Here is a 25970-nt window from a genome sequence, read left to right as displayed (position 1 = left end):
TCCTCCTCCCTTACTTTCTCCCCCTGTTTGTTCCAAGATCACCCAAAGTAGAGAATGATCTGAAATCTCACATGGGCCTATCTCCGCCTCAACCACCTTTGAAAATAAAGTATCTGAGAGAAAAATATAATCAATACGGGACATGGTTGAGTGCGCTCTTGATAGATGAGTATAATCTCTGCATGTTGGGTGTAAAATTCTCCACACATCTACCAAGTTTAGTGTAGAGCACAAGAAAGGCAGGCCTCTTTCATAATAAGCCTGACTTTGTCCTCTCCCGCTACTTTTGTCTACCAATGGGTTATAAACTATGTTAAAATCCCCACCTAAAATTATATTACCCCCTTGGTATGGAGCCAACAATGCCAAAATCTCCCTATAAAATTTTTTGTCAAAAGTATTCGGTGCATAGACATTGCAGAGTACATATGTAAAACCCCCCAATTCCACCTCCACTAATACATATCTGCCTTCTGCACTCCTCTTTACCCCTTTGATGGAAAGATGCAGCCCCTTACGGAAAAGTATTAATACCCCTGCCTTTTTATTGCAAGCCGGGGAGCCTATCGCTCCTCCCACCCATCCTTGTTGGAATTTGGCATGCTCTGCGGCTGACAGATGTGTCTCCTGCAAAAATACTATATCTGCTGCATGGCGGTTCAAAGCTTGTAAAAGTTTTTTCCGCTTTATGGGCGACGAAACTCCCCCCACATTCCAGGAAACAAACTTAAAATGACCTAGTCCCCTCTCTTATCTTATTGTATAGCCAGCCTCTACTTTTACAGCCTTGGGAACACACCCCCCAGCCCTTGGGTGCCCTCCCCCATCTCCACCACTGCTGCTGGACAACGATCCCTAAGGAAAGAGAGAAGAGCAGAAACCAATAAAAACCACAACAAACAAAACCCCTCTTCCTCCCCCCCTTGTCATCTCCCTCCCCTTTCCTCCCCTTGCCCAAACCCTCCCCTCTTACCCCCCCCAAGAAACAGATTTGCGTCCTGTCTAGAACTTGTCACGTTTCCGCCCCGCCCCCTCCCTTACAGCACAACTATAATCTTGAAACATTAGCATACCCCATCCCCCAAGTACCACAGTTAACCATGCTTTTAAAACGACCGTTCCTATACTTCTATAATTTTATCCTCACACGTTTGCACTTATATTCCTAACATTAACAAAACAAGTCCCCCCCCCCTCACAATCAATCAGTAACCCCCATATCTCTCACTTTAAAACAGGGAGAAAGACATATGCACTCTCTTTTAGTGTCCGTAGAATGATTCCTTGCAGACTCTGAGCTTCCCTCTCAGTTCCTTCTAGGTAGCTTTCTTTCTGCTGGCTGTCACCATGATCAGCGCTCCTGTTCTTTTGCTTCGACTTCCACGCCGCCATCTAACTGTTTGGCAAATTTTAGGGCTTCGGTCGGTGTGTTGAAAAATCGAAGCTTGCCATCCTGCTGCACTCGCAGCCGCGCTGGATACAGTAAGGCAAATCTAACTTTCTTCTTAAACAGCTCTGAGCACGCTTCTCCATATTGCTTCCGTTGTAATGCCACAGCCGCAGAGAAATCTTGAAAGCATAAAATGATGTGCTGTTCATATGCAACTTTCCCCGTCTGCCTCCAGGCTCTCAGAATCTCTTGTTTATGGGAGTAATTAAGGATTTTACATATTACTACCCTGGGACGTCCTGCTGCTTGCCTTAGCTGGCCCAAACGATGTGCTCTCTCTATTTTTAAGGTCTTTTCCAGAGCCTGCAAATTCAGTGCTTTGGGCAGCCAGGATTCCAGGAACTCCCTTAAATCAACCTCTCGTAGGGACTCAGGAAATCCAACCAACCGGAGGTTATTCCTTCTCACCCGGTTCTCAAGATCTTCTAGCTTCTGCTCTACTTGCTCAAACTTTTTCCGCCATTCCTCATGCTGGCTGGCCTGCTGCGTGCAACGGTCTTCTATATCAGACAGTCTTTGCTGATATCCTGCCATATCTGTGCGCAGCCCCTCTATTTTACCATCTACCGCATCCAACTTTTCAGCAATCTTTTGCAATTTTAAGTCCACAGAGGTCTCCAGCAGCTGCGAGACCTCAGCTGCAATTTCAGCCGCCCAAACGGAGCTTACAGTTTCTCCCGAGGGGCCAGGGTCCACCATCTTACCGTCCCCAGCTCGCCCTCATGCTCCATCTTTTCTCTGTGTTTTGGAGGTCATCACAGGTACACCAAATTAGTTCCTTTAGGACTTTTCAACGTGCCCAACTTATTTGTTCTGTTCGTGGGTTTCCAAATCGCCTCTCGTGCTGTCCAAGGGTAGATTTTATCTTAGGGGCCTCTGAGCTCTGCCCTGCGGCGTCCTACCCTCTGCCTAGCATCACGTGACTCCTCTTCTTAAATCATGTAATGACGTTCTCATTTCCATACTCTGTAAGCCACATTGAGCCTGCAAAAAGATGGGAAAATGTGGGGTACAAATACAATAAATAAAAATTCCTCTGATAATGAGGTAAGGCCTTTCAAGGCCCTAGTGATTGACCCATCTGGGGCGGTGTTGTTGGGGATAAAGGTACAACACTGGGTGCCTATTTTCCAGCACACACCGCTGTCCGAAGCTAGCATCTGGTCAAGTACAAGTCTATTCTCAAGTGTCATTCTACTGGTGGCATCTAACTGTGCAGCAATACCTTGAACAGCATCTCTGGTGTAATTCACAAATCTCTGTTGATTGTAATATATGTAGTTGATACAATCTACGTTCTTATTGATGGTCGCCCACCAAAAGAAGGCAGATTCGAATCCTGCAGCAATCTGGTTTCTAGCTTTGAATTCATCAGGGACCCCTCTCGGAACTCCGATTGCATCAATATAGATCCGGTCATCCAAGGATCCGGGCACTGCATGTCTCTTCACTCGTGAGGAAGAGCTGCTATGAGGAGGAATCAAAGATGCAATGACTATTGGGATTACCAGTTTGACCAAGGCACATCTGGGTAGAGTTGGAGGAAAATCCAAACTCCTCCCAAATTGGCAGATCTTAAATACCCTTTTTGCTCATTAATACCGTATATTTCAGTATGCAAATCTTGTTTTTCTTACTCAACTGCAAGCTAGCGGAAGCCCAACTCACCCCCCCTTCTACCTATTTCTCAATAACTGTCACATCCTGAGTTGTAAACAACTTGTCTATAATGCAGAAACAAGTATCCATCTTGTAAAACAAAGACTCCATTTTCTTGACCTAAGTCCTTACTATTCCAGCCATTTGTTCCTTCACCTTTGCCCTTACACTGTATTTGGATGTCACACCAGATCCTGATAAGGCTTGCCCTGCTTCAGCAGGTACTCAGTTGCAAAGCCATCATCAGATTTTCTGGCCTGGTCATTGCTTCTTAGCAGCTTAGGCTACAGAGCTCGGCCCACCACTATTCCAGTGGAGGGGTCTCTAGCTGTAACACATATTAACACTCCCAAGGCATATTTTGACCCTAATAAGTCAGCTATTGTTAGAAAGAAGAACTGAGGGATGGGGGAAGAGAGAAAGCAACTAGAACCACCTCTGCCCTTACTCAGGTCTTGTCTATTCTCCCCATCTCCTGTGCATTAGGGTCATGGATTTGATATACTACCTTTCTGTGGAATAACCAAAGTGGTTTACATATATTATATGCAGGTGCTTTCTTCCAATCAGTGTGCAGAGCAGGGCCGTGCCAATGCGGTAAGCCAGGTAAGCAATGCAGGGGGGCGCCTGCCTTCGAGGGGCGCTGCTGCCCTGCGGTCCCTGCCTTCCACTCACTTGCAAAATCTTTTAGCTGAAGTTGCGATCGCCCCTGCCCTAAAACCGGAAGTGAAAGCAACAGCATTATTCACTGAGGCAGGCAGGCTCTTCAAGTTATTTTAAAGAATGCAACCAAATTGCTATATATGCTGTGGTTTGTGGCTAATTCCTCACTCAGGGTGAGCTTCAGAGCTTGAACCGCATTCAAATTAAAGACAACCTGAAATTTTAAAAGTGCTAAAAATAAGTTTTAAAAGTATTTGTATTAAATCTAATTGCAGAATTCAGGTGCTGGGACTCTGTACTTGGTTGTCATATGCTCAGATTTGTTTAAATCGTATGCAAATTAGTCCGTTTTTGGGAGGTTCTCATTTGCATATTTATGAATAAAAAATGATGGAAGTGTTTACAGCCTTAATGTTAGGGCATGGCTCTGATCAAAAGTGTGAAGTTTGGTCCAAAAACGAAGGGTTTATCTAGTGTTTTTCACTAAAATTCCCATTACAGTGTCTGTATGTTAATCTGCATTCAAATAGAGCTCTCTGATTGGATGATCAGCTTTTGTTAGAAATCTGCCCGGAAGGGAACAGAGTGAGACAGCAACTGACTGTCGGTTTGGCCAAGAGAGACATGCAGCTGTGAGTTCCTGTGTGTGTTGACTGAAATTATAAAAGACTGCCAGATTATGTGGTAAATGAGAAAATATGAATGAAAAGAGGTTGGTGGAGATTGAAGTTTGAGGTTTCTCTAGTGAAAAAGGATCTGAATATTTCAGGATTACTTGAAGTTTATGAAGAATAGAAAAGGGTGAATTTCAGTTTAAGAGTGTTTAAATCCTATAAGCTATATAAAGGCTAGGTAGATTTAAGTGACTGTAAGCAAGGAAACCTTAATATTTAATCTGAAATAAATATTTGATCTGAGATAGTTGATCAGAGACAAATGTTTGATCTGAATTATATCCTTTGGTGCAAAGGAGATTAGAAAAAGAATCTTTGGAAACTAAGAGGACTTTGCTCACATTTTGAATTAGCATTCCTATTTTGAGTTGGAAATCTTTGAAGTGTTATGAAAATACATTTTGCTTTAATGAAATTGCTAAACTTTAGAGTCAGAGCCTTATCAATGAGGGATACATACAGTGCTATTTTTTTCCTGATGTCCAGCTTACTTGCCTGCTCCCTTCTGTTCCTGCTTTGCTAGACGGAGGGGGTGGGGGCGCCAACTGATAGTCTGCAGGGGGGCACCAGAGACCCTAGGCACGGCCCTGGTGCAGAGCTTCTTACCTGCTGCTTCCTTCTTTGCCAATTTTTCCTTTGCAGTCAGAACCATGTGGCCCTGTTTGTGAGAGTTTTAAAATGTTTTCATATCATGGTGGTGAGTCCAACCCACATCTTTGTCAAGGATCCACCAAAGAGTTAATCTACCCTGCTCATTTGTTACTGTTTGAGAGGTTCTTAGGAATCATAAGCAGCAGTAACATTTCAAATGCTTCAGAAGTTCACAGATCTGTTTTTCCATGTGGACTGAATATCAGAGATTATGAGGGGCTGATTGATTGTATGTGATGTTCAGCATATTACTTTGGGGGCAGGGGGTTGTATTTGTAAGCAAAAAAAATTTCCTCTGATATTTGGGTTAAATATTTATTGCTGCTTAATTGGATAAACTGAAATGCTGTTAATACACCAGATCCTTTTTATAAGAAACACAAAACAGAACTGATGTAGCTCAGATGGTTTAGTAATATTCCTAGATGATTCAGAGCAGCACTGGTGCTAAATATGCTGGGGGCCCAGGGCACAAATTTGAGAGGGGACCCCAAATCCATCTGGCAGACTGCATTTTCTTTTAATTTGGGCAGGCTGGGCCCCCTGTGGTATGGAGGCCCATGGCCATTGCCTTGTTTGCACCTCCCTAATGCCAGCCCTTATTAGGGCCAACCAGATATGGAGCACAAGTGAAACAACCAGAAATAAGGGTGACTCAAGCAAATATGCCAACAATGGAATGATATTTTGAATATATCTAAACATGAAAACCTTCCATATCACATGAGAAGAGCAGTTCCTCAGAAATGCAATTGCACAGTAAGACAGTTGTCACCCATTTTAAAAGGTAAGTCTTTAAAGGGGAATGTAATTTGAGTATACACAAGTTCTTCAGTTTATAAAATCCAAGAGTACTGGACTTTGACAAGAAATAAGTATGTTATTTATCAAATTCTAGTATTTCTATAAAAGCCTTGAACTCTCTAGCTAAGTTGCTTTACCAGATCGATACATCAATATTTGAATCTGCTTTTTCTTAACTGTTGTAAGCCACATAGAGCTGAATAATTGGTATTCGGATTATGTGGGATACATGTACCAAAATAAATAAAATAAATAAAGGTTAACAGAAATGGCAGCTATTCCTCTGCTTTTGGTACATTCTCATTTAGTATAATCTAACGCATGAAACTTAGGAGACAAGGGCTCATTTTTAAAGCACAGACTTAGAAAGTTCTATAGGTTACTAGCAGGTTTATTTTCGAAAGAGAAGGGTGCCCATCTTTTGACACAAATCGGGAGATGGGCGTCCTTCTTTCAGGGTCGCCCAAATCGGCATAATCGAAAGCCGATTTTGGGCATCCCCAACTGCTTCCCGTTGCGGGGATGACCAAAGTTCCCGGGGGCGTGTCGGAGGTGTAGTGAAGGCGGGACTGGGGTGCGCCTAACGGATGGGCGTCCTCAAGCGATAATGGAAAAAAGAAGGGCATCCCTGACAAACACTTGACCAACTTTACTTGGTCATTATTTTTTTTACGACCAAACCACAAAAATGTGCCCTAAATGACCAGATGACCACCGGAGGGAATCGGGGATGACCTCCTCTGACTCCCTCAGTGGCCACTAACCACCTCCCACCCCTAAAAAAACAACTTTAAAATCTTTTGTCTTTTTAGAGTATTGGCAAAGGATGTCCTTCGCTATGCCTCCGTCACTGTGACAGCAGTTGAGGATGTCCATGCCTTTGCTATGCCTCTGACACCCCCTTTATTTATTTGGATTTTGGATCACAAGTAGCAGCAGTGGGATTTGAACCGGCCACCTCTGGATTGCAAGACCAGTGCTCTAACCACTAGGCCACTCCTCCACTCCACTCCCTTGAAATTTGGCCGTCCCTGGGGGGGGGGGGGGGGTGGCAGTTGAGGACGTCCAAAATGTTTGCAAGAAGGACGTCCATGCCTTCGTTATGCCTCCGCTGACACACATATACCTCCCCCCCAGGGACCTGCATACTGCCCCCCCCCCCACAGGGATGGCCAAATTTCAAGGGAGTGGAGTGTAGGAGTGGTCTAGTGGTTAGAGCACTGGTCTTGCAATCCAGAGGTGGCTGATTGAAATCCCACTGCTGCTACTTTTGATCCAAATTCCAAATAAATAAATAAAGGAGGTGTTGGAGGCATAGCATGCATGGATGTCCTCACAGAAACATCCAGGCATGGATGTCCTTCTCACGGAAACATCCAGGCATTGATGTCCTTCTCACAGAAACATCCAGGCATGGATGTCCTCAACTGCCATCGCAGGGATGGAGGCATAGTGAAGGATGTCCTTCACCCATACTCTTAAAAAAAAAAAAAAAAAAAAGACATCCCTGACGAGCACTTGGACGTTTTCACCTGGACTTGTGTTTTTCTAAGGTTGTAGACAGCTATTATACATGCAGCTTGTCTGCATGTATGAAGCCATGTTTGGCATGCACAGAGCAGCCACGCATAACACTTGGCTGCTCTGCACTGGCTTCCCCTCCTTAGGAAGGAAATCGTGTGCAAATGAGCTAACAGCGAGCAACTCATTTGCATGCGATTTCCTTCATGTATGCCTGTTCCTTTCCGAATTGCTAAGGGATAGGTAAAGGAAGGGCTTTTTCCGTTCCGTTAGTGGGACCAGTGCACTACGAATACTGGCTCCTCCCACAACCAAATGGCTTGGATTTCGTCATTTCTGAGATGGGCGTCCTCGCTTTCTATTATTGCTGAAAATCAGAAACGACCAAGTCCTGGGGACAACCATCTCTAAGGTCGACCTATATTTGCTGATTTGGGCATCCCCGACTCTATTATTGAAATGAAAGATGGCTGCCCATCTTGTTTCAATAATACGGGTTTCCCTGCCCCTTGCTGGAGCCGTCCTGCAAGGACGTCCCCAGGAAACCTTGGGTATCCCTTTCGATTATGCCCCTCCATGTAACTTTGTAAGTCTAAGTGTTTTGAAAATAAACCTCTATGTTTCTTGTATTTTGTGTCGTGGCACACTACAAAAGTAGACCTACCAGGGGCGTAGCCAGACTTCAGCGGGAGGGGGGTCCAGAGCCCGAGGTGAGGGGGGCACATTTTAGCCCCCCCTGGTACCGCCGACACCCCCCGCCGCCAGCACCACCACCAACAACTTTGACCCTCCCCTGCCGACAACCCTCTTGACCCGCCCGCCCCCGCCTGCCATCTACTACCTTTGCTGGCGGGGGACCCCAACCCCCGCCAGCCAAAGTCTTCTTCCTTCATTTGGTTTCTGAGTCTGATGTCCTGCATGTCCAGCAAAGGTAGCAGACGGCGGGTTGGCGGCGGGAGGGGGGGGGGTTGAGAGGGTTGTCGGCAGGGGGGTCCAGGGCCAAATCTACGGGGGCCCAGGCCCCTGTGGCCTCATAGTAGCTACGCCCCTGAGACCTACACCTCCAAACTCCAATGCCTTGGTATGCATACCTCAGTATTCCCTACACCCAACATTATCTGAGGTGCTGGAAGCAGAGTTTTTGCTAACATCTTTCTCTTTTATCTCTATAGGGTCCTTATGAAATACCCTCAAAAGACTTTGCTTCCCACACTCTAACTCTGCGCCAGATGCTCTACCGATATTGGGCTCAGTGGGGTAAATGGAATAAGTATCAGCCACTGGATCACATTCGCAAGTACTTTGGTGAAAAGATAGCATTATACTTCGCCTGGCTTGGTGAGTACTGGTGTCATTTGCAGCAGCAGCAGCTCGTTACTATGCAGCCCTCACCCAATCAGACTCGTACACATACAAACTCTATTACCATTATTGCTCTAACCAGAAATGGTTAATTGCAGAGAGAAATTGGAACTTTGTTCACTAACCTCTTATCTTTGGATATCCATCTCCCAGCTGGATTATTTTTATTTATTTTATTTATTTGCTGCACTTGTATCCCACATTTTCCCACCTATTTGCAGGCTCAATGTGGCTTACAAAATGTTACAACAACATATACACATTATAGGATAAGAATTTCAGAATATGGATACAGATGGGTACCTAGAATATCATAGCAAACATATTAACGGAATAATAATTTTACAGTTGTTACAAATAGAGTGCATAAGTAAATCATATTGGATTGGAAGTGAATTGAAAGATAAACATAACATAATGATATCAGGACAAGATATAATATTCAGACATGAGGATGTAATTAAGATGGGCAGATAGGAGGGTTCCTGAATAGTTGTAATTGGAATAATTAGGAAGTCAAATCATTATGAGGAATCTTTGTTGTACGTCTTTAAGAATAAGTAAGTCTTTAATAATTTTCGGAAGGTTGTCAGGACGTGTGTTGTTTTTATGGCGATCGGTAATTCATTCCATAGTTGTGTGCAGATGTATGAGAAACTGGATGTATGTACAGACTTGTATTTAAGTCCTCTGCAATTGGGATAATGAAGGTTTAAGCAGGTGCATGATGAACTTTTGTTGTTTCTCTCTGGTAAGTCAATTAGGTCTGACATGTATGATGGGGCATCTCCATAAATGATCTTATGAACCAAGGTACATATCTTGAATGCAATATGATCTTTCAGTGGGAGCCAATGCAGTCTTTCTCTAAGGGGTCTGGCACTTTCATATTTCACCTTGCCAAATATCAATCTGGCTGCAGTGTTCTGGACTGTCTGGAGTTTCTTAATGGTTTGTACCTTGCATCCTGCGTATAAGGAATTACAATAGTCCAAGTGACTCAGAACCAATGATTGCACCAATACACAAAATGTCTCTCTTGGGAAGAAGGGTCTTGCTCTTCTGAGCCTCCACATTGCATAAAACATTTTTTATGACATTTTTTGCATGGCAATCTAGATTAAGATTGCGATCAATTGTTACGCCTAAGAGTTTCAGGGTGTCCGCAACAGGGAGAGTATGATTTGGTGTGTTTATGGTGGGATAGTTGGTTTTATTATATTGCAATGATAATATTAGGCATTGTGTCTTTTCTGTATTCAGCTTTAGTTGGAAAGTGTCTGCCCATGAGTTTATAATTTGGAAGCTGCAATTTATTTTGTCTCCAATTTCTGATGTCATTTTTGAACAAAATATAAATCGTCACATCATCGGCATAAATATATGGATTTAGGTCTTGGTTAGACAATGCTTTGGCCAAAGGTAACACCATTAGATTAAATAGAATCGGTGAGAGCGGAGATCCCTGAGGCACACCACATTCCGGTCTCCATGGTGATGATATGATTGATTTAGATATTACCCGGTATGTTCTTGTTGTTAGAAAACTATGAAACCAATTCAATACATTTCTTCCTATTCCAAAATATTCTAGAATGTTTAATAGAATATCGTGATTGACCATGTCAAACACGCTGGACATGTCGAATTGTAACAGAAGGACATTATTACCAGCTGCAATAATATGCTTGAATTTGGTCATGAGTGTTATCAGAACTGTTTCTGTGCTGTGATTAGCATGGAATCCAGACTGGGATGTGTGTAGCACTGAGAAGTTGTTCAAGTAGTCTGTAAGTTGTTTGGTTACCAGACTTTCCATTAACTTGACTACTAGAGGGATGGATGCCACTGGACGATAATTAGTTATATCGTTTAGCTTTTTCTTCTGCTCTTTGGGAATTGGTGTCAGTAAGATATTGCCTTTATCTGTGGGAAAGAAACCGTGTTGAAGCATGTGATTTAAGTATGAGGTGAGATCTGTTATGAAACGCTGAGGGGCAGATTTTATTAAGTAGCTGGGGCATGCATCCAGTTTGCAGTGGGATTTGGAGAATTTGTTGATCATTTGGGCAACAGTGTCTTCCGTTAATAAATGGAAATTTGTCCATATTCGATCTGCTGGGTATTCATTGGCTGTTGGGTCTAAGTCGTTGATGAATTTTACATAGTTGGAGGAGTTAGTTGGCAAGGTGGATCTTAGTTTGATGATTTTCTCATTAAAGTAAGTGGCTAGATCGTCTGCTGATGAGGTATCCATGTTAAATAAGGTGACTGGTGTAATGTCTAAAAGGTTATGTACAAATTGAAATAATTTATGTAGGTCTTTATTGTTTTGCCCTATTTTGGAGTTGTAATATGACCTTTTATGTTGTTTGATGGAATATTTATATTTTCTTAACATTAGTTTCCATGCAGTGAAAGTTTGATCATCTTTCTTTTTGTTCCATGCACGTTCAAGTCTTCTTGTTTGGGTTTTTAATTTTTTGAGGTCATCATTAAACCAAGTAAGTGATTTGTTTCTTCGTGATGATCTTAATTGTATTGGTGCTATTGAATCAAGTATATTCTTGCATCGCATGTCCCAGTTAAGAAGATATTGATAGGACTCTATTTGTGTTGACCAATCATTATTGTAGAACTGATGCCAGAATAGTGTTGGATCGATGTGACCTCTAGTGGTGAAAGTTTTTCGTTCTTGTTTCTGGATTAAATTTTTTAATTTCCATTGCATGGATATCTTTAATTTGAAATGGTCTGACCAAGGTACTTGTGTCCATCTAATATCTGATATAGTAAGTATTTGATCAGGAGAGAATTTGTGTGTGAAGAGGTCAAGTGCATGTCCCTTGATACGGGTTAATTGAGTATTTATCTTATTGAAGTCCCAAAGTTGGAAAAAATCTTTGCATTCTTGTATGTTCTTTGCCTTCTGGTCTTCTAGGTGCAAGTTTATGTCTCCTAGTATGAGTAGATTAGATTCACATATCATATGTGAAATGAGGTGGTTGAGCTCTTTCATTAAAACTTGGGGACCATGGCTCAATTTTAGCCGACAATAGAAAAGGTGCCGGTACTCAGTACCCCCTCAAAAAAGCCCTGTTCCTAGGAAGGGTTTCCCATGTAGGTTCCTGATTTTCTTGGGAGTTTTGGGAACAGAAGTATATTTGGCTGGGACTCCTCTGATCCCTGCTTCCAGATGTAAGGTACCATCTCCAGTGCCATGCCTGAGGTAGAGTTGGACCTTATAGGAAAAGCTCCATCTGATGTTACTACTACCACTACTATTTAGCAATTTCTATAGCGCTACAAGGCGTACGCAGCGCTGCACAAACATAGAAGAAAGACAGTCCCTGCTCAAAGAGCTTACAATCTAATAGACAAAAAAAATAAAGTAAGCAAATCAAATCAATTAATGTGTACAGGAAGGAAGAGAGGAGGGTAGGTGGAGGCGAGTGGTTACAAGTGGTTACGAGTCAAAAGCAATGTTAAATAGGTGGGCTTTCAGTCTAGATTTAAAGGTAGCCAAGGATGGGGCAAGACGTAGGGGCTCAGGAAGTTTATTCCAGGCGTAGGGTGCAGCGAGACAGAAGGCGCGAAGTCTGGAGTTGGCAGTAGTGGAGAAGGGAACAGATAAGAAGGATTTATCCATGGAGCGGAGTGCACGGGAAGGGGTGTAGGGAAGGACAAGTGTGGAGAGATACTGGGGAGCAGCAGAGTGAGTACATTTATAGGTTAGTAGAAGAAGTTTGAACAGGATACGAAAACGGATAGGGAGCCAGTGAAGCAACTTGAGGAGAGGGATAGTATGAGTAAAGCGACCCTGGCGGAAGACGAGATCGGCAGCAGAGTTTTGAACCGATTGGAGAGGGGAGAGGTGACTAAGTGGGAGGCCAGCAAGAAGCAGATTGCTGTAGTCTAAACGAGAGGTGAGAAGGGTGTGGATGAGGGTTTTGGTAGAGTGCTCGGAAAGAAAGGGGTGGATTTTACGGATGTTGTAAAGAAAGAAACGACAGGTCTTGGCGATCTGCTGGATATGATCAGAGAAGGAGAGAGAAGAGTCAAAGATGACCCCAAGGTTTCGAGCTGAGGAGACAGGGAGAATGAGAGAGCCATCAACAGAAATAGAAAACGGGGGTAGTGGGGAGGTGGGTTTGGGGGGAAAAATGAGAAGCTTGGTTTTGGTCATGTTTAATTTCAGGTGGCATTGAGACATCCAGACAGCAATGTCAGACAAGCACGCTGAAACTTTGGTTTGGATGCAAGATGAGATATCAGGGGTAGAAAGGTAGATTTGGGAGTCATCAGCATAGAGATGGTAGGAAAAGCCATGGGATGAGATTAATGAACCAAGGGAAGAAGTGTAGATAGAAAAGAGGAGGGGACCAAGAACAGAACCCTGAGGTACGCTGACAGGCAGAGGGATAGAAGTAGAAGAGGATCTACCAGAGTGAACACTGAAGGTGCGGAGGGAGAGGTAGGAAGAGAACCAGGAAAGGACAGAGCCCTGGAATCCAAGTGAGGACAGGGTATCGAGGAGTATGCTGTGATCGACAGTGTCAAAAGCAGCGGAAAGATCAAGAAGAATGAGGATGGAATAGAGACCTCTGGATTTAGCCAGTAATAGGTCATTGGAGTCTTTAGTAAGCGCAGTTTCGGTTGAGTGGAGAGGGCGAAAACCAGATTGTAGTGGGTCAAGAATAGCATGTGAGGACAGAAAATCAAGGCAGCGGCGGTGAACAGCACGCTCAAGTAATTTGGAGAGAAAGGGAAGGAGGGAGATGGGTCGGTAATTAGAGGGACAAGTAGGGTCGAGTGAAGGCTTCTTAAGGAGAGGTGTGACCATAGCATGTTTAAAGGCAGCAGGGACAGTCGCAGTGGAAAGTGAGAGGTTGAGAATGTGACAGATAAAAGGAATAAGAGCAGGAGAGATGGCATTAAGAAGGTGGGTGGGAATGGGATCAGAGGAACAGGTGGTACATTTTGAGGAAGAAAGGAGAAGTGTAGTTTCCTCTATAGTAACTTCAGGATAGGAGGAAAGGGAATGCAGGGAAGGAGAGAGAGGGGAACGGACTAGTGGAGGGAGAGGTGGTGAGGTAGAGAATGCAAGGTTTATCTTTTGAACCTTGTCGTGAAAGAATTCAGCAAGGGTCTGAGGAGATAATGAAGGGGGAGTTGGGGGAGGGGGCACCTTGAGGAGAGAGTTCAATGTGGTGAAGAGAAGTCGAGGGTTAGAGCCAAGAGAGTTGGTGAGTTGGATATAATAATCCTGTTTGGCGCGTAAAAGAGCAGATTGGAAGGAGGTCAGCATGAACTTAAAGTGTAAGAAATCAGCAAGGGCCCGAGATTTCCGCCAGAGGCATTCGGCGGAGCGGGTACAGGAACGTAGGTAGCGGATATTAGAAGTCAGCCAAGGCTGGGGTTTTGTACGCCTTATAGGGCGGGTCATCAAAGGTGCAAGAGTGTCTAAGGCAGAGGATAGAGTATTGTTGTAAGTAGAAACAGCCTAGTTGACAGACTTGGATGGTGCCACAGTAGAGAGGAGGTTTGAAACATGGGAGGATAGAGATGAAGGGTCAATATCGTGAAGATTCCTAGATAAATTAGATAAGATAGGACGGGACTGGGAGGGAGGAGATTTAAGTGTGAAAGTTATAAGATGGTGATCAGAGGAGGGAAGATCAGAGGCAAGGAAACTAGAGGGTGAACAGTTGGAGGAGAAGATGAGATCAAGACAGTGACCATTTTGATGAGTGGGGGAGGTGGAGCATAGTTGGAGATTAAAGGAGGATGTTAAAGCGAGTAACTTGGAAATATAAGAGTTGGAAGGATCATTAGCAGGAATATTAAAGTCACCAAGGATGAGAGAGGGGGAGGAAGGATCATGGAAGAAGGCAAGCCAGGCATCAAAGTCACTGAGAAAGGATGAAAGGGACTTATCAGTGGGACGATAAATGACCGCTATTCGAAGAGGCAGAGGAGAGAAAAGGCGGATAGAGTGGACTTCAAAGGAGGAAAAACAGTGAGATTAAGGTGGAAGAAGGGGTTGAAATCTGGAGGAGGGAGAGAGAAGTAGTCCAACACCGCTCCCGCGACCAGCAGGGCGAGGAGTATGTGAAAAAAGATAACCGCCATGGCAGAGGGCTGCGACTGAAGCAGAGTCATCAGGGCAGAGCCAGGTTTCTGTTATGGCGAGCAGATGGAGGTGACGCGAGATAAAGAGGTCCTGGATATAGGGGAGTTTGTTACAGATAGAGCGGGCATTCCATAGGGCGCAAGAGAAGGGCAGAGAAGAGGAGGGGAGTAGAGGAATAGAGTTGAGGTTAGAGAGGTCGCGGTGAGATCTGTAGAGTTGGGATAATAGTTGGTGAGGAGGGCCAGGATTGGGATTGATGTCACCGGCTGAGAGTAAGAGAAGGAGTAAAAGAGAGCGGAGGAGAGTAGGAGAGGTGTGGCCACGAAGGCGTCGAAGGCGAGAGGTATTTAGGTGGAATGGGGAAGGCAAAATGGAGGGAAGAAAGAGACGGAGATTAAAAGCCAAGAGGGAGGAAGAGGGTAGGAGAGAAGGTGAGGTTGTGAAGTCAATGGATGGGCAGTGAGTTCCTGTAGCGGAGAGAGGTAGGGGGTGAGGGAAAAGATTAGGAAGGGACAGAGCTAGGAAGAGAATGTGAATAGGGGCCATAAACGATTGAGGTACTTTAGCAACTGAAAAAGATTAGATATAAAGAGAAAAATGCCCGCGTGCCGTTAGGCGCGTGGCACTAGAGCGGAGGCCCTGAGTGGATCGGAGTGGACCTGGGTGTTACTCCAGAGAAGGCTGTAAGGATATGCAGATGAGCTGCAAGTCCTCCACGGCACCTGAAAGGCAGCTGGTGGTAGACCTGGGCACCTCTCAGCTGAGGAAAGGTTTAGGCCGAAGCCAGCATTCCTCCCCCTGAGGGTCGCCTGATCCTAGCCAAAAAGCACCTGGAAACTCTGTGCACTTGGAGCGAGGGCCCTGGGAAGGTCGGGGTGGACCTGGGGTCACCCCGGATACAGCTGTGAGGAAATGCAGAAGGGCTGCAAGTCCTCCACAGCACCTGGTGGGAGTGCTGGGCACCTAGAGCGGAGGCCCTGAGTGGACCGGAGTGGACCTGGGTGTCACCCCGGAGAAGGCTGTAAGGATATGCAGATGAGCTGCAAGTCCTCCACAGCACCTGAAAGGCAGCTGGTGGTAGAGGTGGGCACCTCTCAGCTCCACCACTTACTTTGGCAAACCTCTAGAAATCAGTGACTAGAGTTGAATCCTTCTCAATTGTGTGATTATACAGAGCAGGTTTCTCAGAAGTTAGAAGATTTTGAGTTTAGATTTGTTGATTGTGACAAACTCATGTGGAGCTTAGAATGGAAACATTGCAGGCAATAAGCTTCACAGGCATTAAAGATAGTTTATTTCTTCATCATAAGTGTGAGTGATTGGAAAATCTTTACAAATCTAAGAATTTGAGAATGTTAAATTTTCTATAACTCATTTGTTGTCACCTGAGATACTGCTATGAAAATATTTGAAGGAAGTTTTGTCAATTGTGAATTCTGATTCGATGATGTTTTCAAATTTGTATTATTTACCTCAGAAAAAAATTCTTCAGAAACCTGAGGGAGCAGCAGTGGTTTTGGTAATGATCCTAAATTTGACCTTACAAAATGTTTTAGAAACTTACCAAGATGATTCTGACAACATGCCACCCTTCTGGTTTATTTATTTATTTATTGCATGTGTATCCCACATTTTCCCACCTCTTTGCAGGCTCAATGCAGCTTACAATACATCGTGAATGGTGGAAATAAATAAGTAAATAGACATTTTGTGTTACAAAAGGATATAGGGGAGCATGATAATGATAAAACATAGTAGTAATTGTAATCTGTTGGGTTGGTCGTGAGCCCTTGGGCCCTGGCCGAGGCCAGCAGGGCGCCAACCCAGGCCAAGGGGAGACCAACCCACCACCACACACCCCAGCTACACAATGCCCCTAAGCTACCCCTCCCCGCAGTCCCTCAGGAAGAAGGGAAATAGGCATACAGGCGGGCCTCGCAGCCGAACCAGAACCCACGCACACAGAGCCACTCGTGCGGGCCTCACGGCTGAATGGGAACCCAGACACACACAGGGAGGGGTGAAAGAACCCAGAGGGCCCCCCGGGACCCCAAGATGCCAGACACATTCTGAACACCAGCAATAGGGCAGAGGGAGAAACAAAAAGAACCAGAGCGGGCCACACCCACCCAGGGGAATAGCGCAGGACAGGGAACTAACACAGCAGCCCCCGAAAGGGTAGGAAGCCCCCCCAGGCAGAAGCCAGAGGAACCAGACACAAAAAAGGAGGCAAAAAGCCTATGCCTTACTCCCACAGCAGACAGAGGCAGAGATACAGCACACAAAGGGTTAAGCTTGCAGGGCCAGCACATGAGGGAGAGAGAGAGAGAGAGAGCTCCTATAACAACAAACAAGCCGAGAGAAAGCTCCCCGCGGAGGGGAAGCACAGCCCTACTAAACAACACACCGTAAGAGACAGGGACACAGAACACAAAGGGTTACTCACTGCACACGGGGAGAGAAATCCTTCAAACAAACAAACAATGGAGATAACGCTCTCACTCAGCCCAGAGCCCAGGAGGCTGAACAACGCCCAGCCCCCACTAACAAATGAGCAGCTGGCCCTGATTACAGAGCTACGCACACACACGCAGCAGCAGCTAACCCAGAGGGAAGGAAAAGAAAACTCTAACACAAACACAGATCCCTGTCAGAACCCAGAGCAAGTTCTGAGAGAAAACTATCTGGCTTTCCAGTTACCACCAAGTGTAAGTAACGCCAAAGCAGAGGGATTCGTCAGCTGCAGGCTAAAGTACTATCCCCTGACGTCAGCCCAACCCTGGCAGCCAATCAGAAGAGACGTCCCCCCTCCCCCTCAGCCAAACCGGCAGAATCATAACAGTAATATAGCAATTTTATTTCTGAAAATGACAAGCTTCTGGCTATGTGAACTTACTTTAATAATGTGACAGAACAGTAGTTTTTTTAAGCCTATAACTTGTAATAATTATTTCCTGAAGTGTATTTCTCTAGTTTGCCCAGCAGGTAGTGCTTGTTTATGTTTTGAAGCTGCTGCAGAACCAAGGCTGTTTTTCTTTGTTTAAGCCTTTTGGAAATGCAGTCTGCAGTATACTTTCAAAGAGTGTTATTCTGGGCTCTGATTGGCCCAGGAGCTCATTTTCATTTGGATTTTACTGGCTTTTTCCCCAGTCTTAGCCAGGGAGAAGAGAGAGACAGATCTCTTTGTTGAGGCCCTGTGATCAATTATATTTGATAATCTGTGAACTGGATATTTCATGATCACCCCAGGTACTTTTTGGAAAATAAACAATGTTTAGTTAGTGTTATAATTGATCCATATTTCAGTTACCTGTTATTGTTTTGCTGATTGCACTTTTTCTGTTTACCACTGTTCAAGTTCTGACAATAAACAATATTTAGTTTGTTGACTCTGCCTGTCTGGACTGATAATGAATCCTGGTGTTTTGTGTGTTGGGTCTGTGAGTGCTTTCTGGGAACTGTGGATCTACTGGGAGTATGGCCCCAGTAACCTAAAAATCACTGGGGATAATTTGAGAGCGGGACACTCACCCAGAGGTAGTTGTGTCCTAGTCAGTGGGAGGAGGGTGCTACTGTAGAGCACAAGTAGCAGGTGCAGGTGGATCTGAGCTTTGCTGGGGATAGACCCTATAAGTGGCCACGGGATAACTCTAGGCTGGTGGCTAGGCATTTTGTGACAAAGAATAAAGAGATTCTGTATTGTGGTCAGAAGCTTAGAATTTTCCCTGATATGGTTAGGTCCAAAGGACAAGTGGAAAAAATTGTCTAGAACTGAAACCACTTGTACTTGCAGTGGGAGTCACATTTTTGTAAGTTCTGTATTATATTGTCACTACTTATCTTTGGGAAAGATAGGTCAAGCAGGTTTCGCTTGCCTTTTTGATAAGCAAGGCCTGAATAAAAGAAATCAAATTGACTGTCTGACCCTAAAAAGGAGAAGTTTCTGTGACACTTGTTTTTGACAGTTGGCAGATGCCGAAATCAAGCTCTGACGAAAATAACTGAAATAAACAACAGGTGCAAGTTAAAATGAGAATCATGTGGTTAAGTGACCGGCATAAGCATTGGGAAGTCCAGGTGTAAAAAGCAGAAGGGGCTTTTTGGGGCGGGTTGGTGCAAATCTGTGGTTTTTGGATGTAACAAAGGTCAGTAACAGTCAAATTAGATGGAAATAATGTTGGCCAAAAGAATATTTAAGAACTGACAGCTCATATGCAAAGGGAGACCATCATGGACGTGTCAGGCCTCCCAGCCACTCCGTCCGATGAACTCCCATAAGAATATGGCTATATTCTTATAATTGACTGCTTGCTTTGGGTGAGTTAATAAACTATTCATATTTAACCTATCTCTTGTTCTCTTCTCTCATTCTTTATATTGATAATTGTCTGCATTCCAGACTAGTGGTGAAGGGTACACTCTCCACTGGAAGGAGTCAGTAAAGTAAATATAGAGCACCCTTGGGAATTTCCTTTGCTCAGAATACCTTCAGCTGGTCTGAGGTGTCTTAAGGACTGGAAATAACCCAGAATTTTATACAGTTCCCCTGCAAGTGTTTGACTGTGCTTCAAGGGGTTAATTGTATTTTTTCATACCCTGTTCATAGAACAATTTATTTTGGAAAATGAGTTTGTGAGCCTGAGGCCTCAGGTTATAGCTAATTATAATTTAGGAAAGAAAGCGCAGCATTAAGTATACTGAATAAATATTATATTTTCTGTAAGTAGTAAGGTTCACCAGATTTTGGGAAAGCTAATTTGCATATTTTGACAGGGGGCCATGAGCACTTCTGGATGCAGCAGCCAATCAGAATACCAAGCCATGCCCACTCTCCGCTCAAATCACACCCACTCTCTGCCCAAATCCCATTCTTCCCACCTCCACCCTGCCCATTCTGCCCAAACCCTGCCCCTTTTTATGACATAACAGGAAGTGATATAGCCCTGCCCAAAACACCTCCTTTTTGCTGATGTCACAGGAAATGTAATCATAGCTCCACCCAGATCATGCCTCTTATTCAAGCTGGTGGCAAGTAGTGAACATACAAATCCAAGAGGCAGATGCCTATAGGGGCACTTCCTGTTTCACGCTACTCATTGCAATCTTGGGTGAGTCATGTGACAGGACGTGACAATCATTACCAGACACTGCCCCCTACAGCCTCAGAGGAGTTTTATTTTTCCCTGTCCTTAAGCTGTTTCTTTTTTTAATGTATTTTTTCAATCACAGCCACGGCATTACTGCAAGCTACTCACTGTCTTTTTTTCTGTCCATTCACTCCCTGTTATTTTTTCAGCCCTTTGTGTTTTGCAAAAGTCTGTGGACCCGATTATTCAGGCCAAGGGAGGCAGCCCACATAAGTTCCGTGATCGACACTGACCCTAGATATTCAATTCTAGACCGTTTCCAGTGACTGGCATTGAATATCCAGGGTTTTTTTTGACTGCCTTAAACTTAACTGGCTAAGTGAATATTCAGCATTGGTCAGTTATGGCAGCCAAAGATAGGACTGCTATTTAGGTGGTCCAATTTGCCCGCTAAACCTAGCCAGCCAGCACTTGAATATTCGTAGATAACCAGCCATATTGCACAAGGAATCACGAGTCTGGTGTCTTTTGTCTGTATACAAAGTGTTTTATTAAAACTATATATATTACACATTCAACCACCGGCATGTGTATGCCACAGTATGCTTCTTATAGGGGAGGGTGATGGTTTTCACAAGTTTCTGGTTTTCACAAGTTTCTCTTTTTTAAGGGGAAGGGTTTCTTAGGTTTTCACAGGGGTAGTGAATTTCGCAGAAGTCTCTGAGGGGTTTTCTTTAAGAAACATGAGCAGATTTCTGTTGCTTGCATTGCTAACTACCATGGAGGGCATATTCAGTTAACCAAGAACCGTATGAATTCTTCCCAACCTCTGGGTTTCCTCTGTTTAGAAGAAAATGTATATGTGTAGCCCTGGAAAGCAGTTCAAGCAGATTAGAACAGCTGATAGGATAGCCCTTGTGCACAAAAGTCCCATCAGCATCCCAGGTCGCTACATCTTTGTGACTGGATAGCTTATCAAGCAAAACTTCTGCAATTTCCTATAATGCATGCTGATTCCTTTTAACACTTCCTGAAGAACAGGGTCAGGTGGTTCAATATTATCTAGCGGGGCCTCTGTTTGTTTAGGACCTCATTCGGATAGATACAGATTAATTTTTTCTCTTTTCTTTCCCCCTGTCTGGCAAGCAATAGGTAGCACTGTAACCCTGGTGAATAATGTTTGGCCTTTTTCTGGTCAGTTAGTCCTGTATTTTGAATACCATCACACACTTCTTTATCAAGCCTTTGAACAGCATCCATTCTAATATTTTCTTGGAGCCCTTAAATGATTGAGTTGCCAGCTAGGGAACAAGTACATCTTTTCAGCGTACTGCATTGCCAATAAGATTAGTAATCTGCGGCAAGGCAAAACTTAGCAGGGGTCTGATAAAACCCCCAGACTGTATCACTAGCTTTTTCTTTGTTATAAGAGGTACCCATTTGTTCCCGAGACTCTTTATTGCATGCTTTTGTCTTTTAAGGACACTGATATGATGCTGTGATAACGGTATACCTTTCAGAGTGTTTAGGACAGTCTCTGCTATTGCTGCTGTTAAGCTGTCTGAAGCAATGATGAGGATGGCCTTTCTCTGCCAATGTGAGGCCTGAACTAAAAGTTTTTAAAGCTCCAGTTTCCTCTTCAGGCAATTATATGTGTTGTTGCCTGAGAGAGCGCTATTTGCGTGTGTGGAAAAAGTTGCAATTTGTCACTTCTTTTTATAGGCACACTCTGTTTTCTCATGGTATATGGCTGTCAAAGCTGGGGGAAAGGTGTCTGTCCTCAGTTTATAAGTCTTGGGCATCAATGCATTTGGGTTGTATTTTAAAAAATTATATTTTTGTCATTTTACAAAGATATACAACACAGTCAACATCTTTGTACAGAAAAATAGAAATAAATGAAAGGAACTATAACACAGGAAATTTGACTAAACTTAGAAACTCAAGCCCCCAACAAGGTAAGCAGAGGGACCCCAGCCAAATACAGGGAATACTGCCATTAATTCTCAAAATTACAAAGAAAAATGGGTTGGCAAAGTATTTATAAACTAAATTGCATGGTTTTCTGGTAGTGCTCTTGAAGGCCTCCAGGAAGAAGTGCATCTCACTTGAATTTATTTGTCTAGCAAGAACTGCTATTTGCTGTTTATCTCTGAGATTCTTTTAAAGAACCATATATTTGGTATTTAAGGTGATAGTGTAGCTTGTTCTGCTTTGGCAAAAATGTTCTAGAAATATAGATAATGCTTATATTTCTGTGGTGCGTGTATTTGGTAAAAGCTTTTCAAGTTCATCTGTTTTACAAGCAGACTCCATAAAAAGTGGACTCCATAAAATCATCTACGATGACCAGATTTACTTTATGGACCAGAAACAACTAATCATTGTTAAACATTGCCAGCAGCAAACCCATAAAATGTATAAATCGGTATTGGTTGACAATTCTTCATACATAGGATGCTAGCAGATGTAAGACCACACAGTTTGATTGGACTTCATAGTGAATGTACGATCGGTGTGTTCTAACAGTTTTTTAATGAAGAAACTTTTACCGCTGTTAGAGCGTCCAGCTATGATGCATGAGTAGGGGTGGATCAAAGTCTTCAGTACATCAAAGTCTTCAATATCCATAGTTTTGCACCCCAACACTAGCATGTGGATGTAAAAAGAGGATATTTTATTTTTAAAAGTCCTTGGCCACCTTGTATATTTATTTATTTACTCATTCTAGACTGCCTATTAACTAGGCAGATTGCAATAAAAGAATAAAATTTAAAAAATTAAAAAATTTTAAGGGCTGTGAAAAATAAAAAGGAACTCCAGTTCACACACTAAGCATCTCTAGTGTCTGCACAAAGTGCACATGCTCCTCTGAAGCTGCTTGTGAATGAGGGTTGCTGACTGCTGGGATGGGGTATAGGGAAGGAGGAGTGTGAAAATATAGTAAAGGGAGGTTGTTTCACTTTACTACATCATTAGACTGATTTACAAAATCACAGCAGACACAGAATATCCCTTTTTCACACTCTTCATAAAAAAAGATCTGCTTCAGAGTCCTGCAGGAAAGCCATATACACACAGGGCCATCAGTTACAGAAAAAACAAACATGTTTATTCCAGAAATTCTTTACCTGTTAATATAAATAATTGCTTGTTAAGTTTAATTATTAGCGCTGATTGACTTGTTAAGCTAATTAAGTTGTGCACGCAAATCCAGAATATACCCAGATTTGCATACACAACTCAAGTTGCACTATATAGAATCTGTGAGACTATGCATGCTTTCCCAACTTGTTTCTCCATTGCTTCAGATGAAACCAAGTAGCCTTTTATGTATTTAAATGGCTTTTTATATCACCACATTTTCTATTTAAAGTGATTTGTTTTTTTTAAATTATTTTTTAAATGTTTTTGCTGTATTTGTTTGATTTTATTTATACTTCTGATGCAGATGTAAGCTGAAACATGACAAAAGATCAGGTCACTAAGGTTTTGTATATGTGTGTATTATATGTTGTCATATTTATCTATAATTTTGACAGTAAATTTGTGTAGCCTTTTTTGTTCTAGGAGAGTGTATGCTGTGCTTTCACTATGGGCTCCTTTTACAAGGCCAAAGTAGTGATTCCCAACGTGGTGAATGTGACAAAGCCCATTCAATTCCTATGTGCTTCGTCACATTTGCCACTGTGGCTTTATAAAAGGAGCTCTACGGCTCTATTGTACCTATGCATTGCAATTTATTTACCTCTTTTTTTTTTTTTTTAAATGTGTTATTTCCATTTAAGACAGTTATAAGCATGTTGGTATTTCAGTGCATGATGGTATTGTTAACTCTGCTATCATTTATTTATTCAAAAAGTGCTACTATATCTGAATAGCTTTCTCATATATGCCAATGATTACATAGGCTGTCATCTGTAGTCTCTTGTGTCAATTCCTAATGGTTCATGCATTCTTGTTAAAGTACACAATGAAACCCTTACTTGCCAGGTGTTTCACTAACAGCAAACGTCCCTTTAGGTCTGGCATATACTTCAAATCTGTCATTGAAATCTTTTGTCTGTTTCTAGCAATGGTAATAAAACTAGGTCCTCTTTTTCTTTTTCTTTCTTTTTCTCTTTCTCTTTCTTTTCAATACAGATATGTATTTCCTATCTGCAAGGAATTTCATTTTTCACTTTATAATGTCTGTGAAAAAAAAAGTATTTGTACATCACAGAATGTGCTGCCTCTGATGAATATGCCAGCTATCTGGGTTGTTTCTCTGTGGGACTTTAAAATGGCAGTACCAAAGCCCTTCAATGTTTCCTTCAGCTTTTGTCGTGAGATAAACTGGGATAGAAAATAATAAACATTATAAAGGTAATTCTAAAACTTAGGTGATCCCATTTACAGGCACATTATACATATAAATGTTTAGAGTAATGTGAGTTTCCTAATTTATATGAATTGTTGATATACATACATGTGCCACCTAAGTGTTTTACTGCAAATACCTACTTCTTAAGAAACCATCCTTAGACCCCTCTGTCCTTGAACATTATTGTCCTGTTTCTAATCTCTGCTTTATTTCCAAGGTACTGGAAAAGATTGTTTTTACTCAACTGTCTTCATATTTAGGAAAAACCTTGGCTCTTCATCCTAATCAGTCAGGATTCAGACCTAATTATAGTACAGAAACAGTTCTTTCTGCTGTTCTGAATGAAATTTACTGTCACCCAGATAAACACATTTGTTCTTGCTATTTCACTCGACCTATCTGCAGCGTTTGATTTAGTTATTATCACATCCATCTTCTCTGAGCATTGCTGGTTCTGTACTGTCCTGGTTTTCATCTTTTCTCTCTGGTCATTTCTACCAGGCTTCATTTGAGTCATCTAATGCTTCACCACTTGTGGTGTCCTGCAAGGGTTGATTCTTTCTTCAATACTCTTTAATTTATTCTTAAGCCCTCTAGCTTCTCTTATCCAATCGGTAGGTGTCTCATTTCATTTTTACGTTGATGACGTTCTCCTCTTATTTCCTACTAGTCCTTATTCCACTTTTTTCAGTTCCCTTCAAAACTGCTTTCATATTGTTTCATATTGGCTCTCTAAATATAAACTGGTCTTTAAATAGAAAGCTGTGGCTTGTTGGTTTATAGGTGGCACTTCCATTCCTACCATTCCTTTAAATCTCCATTGTACTGTGATTCAATCGGTTAGCTCTTTCCATGACCTCAGCACTACTCTTGATTCCTACTTGACATTCATCCCTCAGATTTCAAATTTATGTAAAACTGGTTTCCTGATTCTTCGCCAACTACTCACTGTTCGTCGTTATTTTGATCATCTCACTTTTCATATCCTTATTTTGTCCCTTCTTATCACTAAGTCTCAATTATTGTAATATCATGTATATTAGTTGCTCAGTCAAATCTCAAAAAACTTCAAACAATTCAAAATATGGCCATTAAACTCATCTGTCATGCGCGTAAGTTTGATAGTGTTTCCCCTTATCCCCTTTATTTCAGACATTTCATTGGCTTCCCATGGAACAATGTATCAAATACAAACTTCTTACTCTTACGTTCAAAGCACTTAGATTTGGATCTCCTGATTATTTGGCATCTTTAACTATCCCTTATTCTCCAGCTAGACGTTTACGTTCATTAAACGATCACCAACTTGTTCTCCCTAGTCTCAAAACTGCACAGCTGAAGTTCACACCATGCCTTTTTCTTCACGGTCCCCTGCTATTGGAATTCTTTACCCTTACTATTGCATTCTGAACTTTCATTCAAACAGTTTAAAATAGCCTTAAAAACTTGGCTTTTTAAGGATGCTTTACATCTTGACAGTTAATGTAGAATTTGCCTGCGCTTGAATCATCACCCTTCCCTTCCTATTTTCTCTTTAAGAATTATCTAGCCTTGTCCTTCCCTCTGTGTACCCTTATTGTTATACCCTGATTTGTTGGTTACT

At 42.7% G+C, this 25970-nt stretch overlaps 1 protein-coding gene across 6 annotated transcripts in view; it reads left to right on the top strand.

The window, feature by feature from the left end:
- The window catches only part of ANO7 (anoctamin 7), a 413838-nt gene that overhangs the window by 159357 nt on the left and 228511 nt on the right, over positions 1-25970 (top strand). For all 6 annotated transcript variants that reach the window (XM_030215797.1, XM_030215795.1, XM_030215793.1 and 3 more), the window contains one exon: positions 8595-8760. In XM_030215797.1, coding sequence (XP_030071657.1) covers positions 8595-8760 — 166 coding nt within the window. The remainder of the gene's footprint in view (positions 1-8594; positions 8761-25970) is intronic.

The sequence above is a fragment of the Microcaecilia unicolor genome, chromosome 10, assembly GCF_901765095.1.
Source record: "Microcaecilia unicolor chromosome 10, aMicUni1.1, whole genome shotgun sequence".
Taxonomy (NCBI): Eukaryota; Metazoa; Chordata; class Amphibia; order Gymnophiona; family Siphonopidae; genus Microcaecilia; species Microcaecilia unicolor.
The sequence above is the reverse complement of the archived record's forward strand: the minus strand, read 5'-3'. Positions and strand labels throughout refer to the sequence as shown.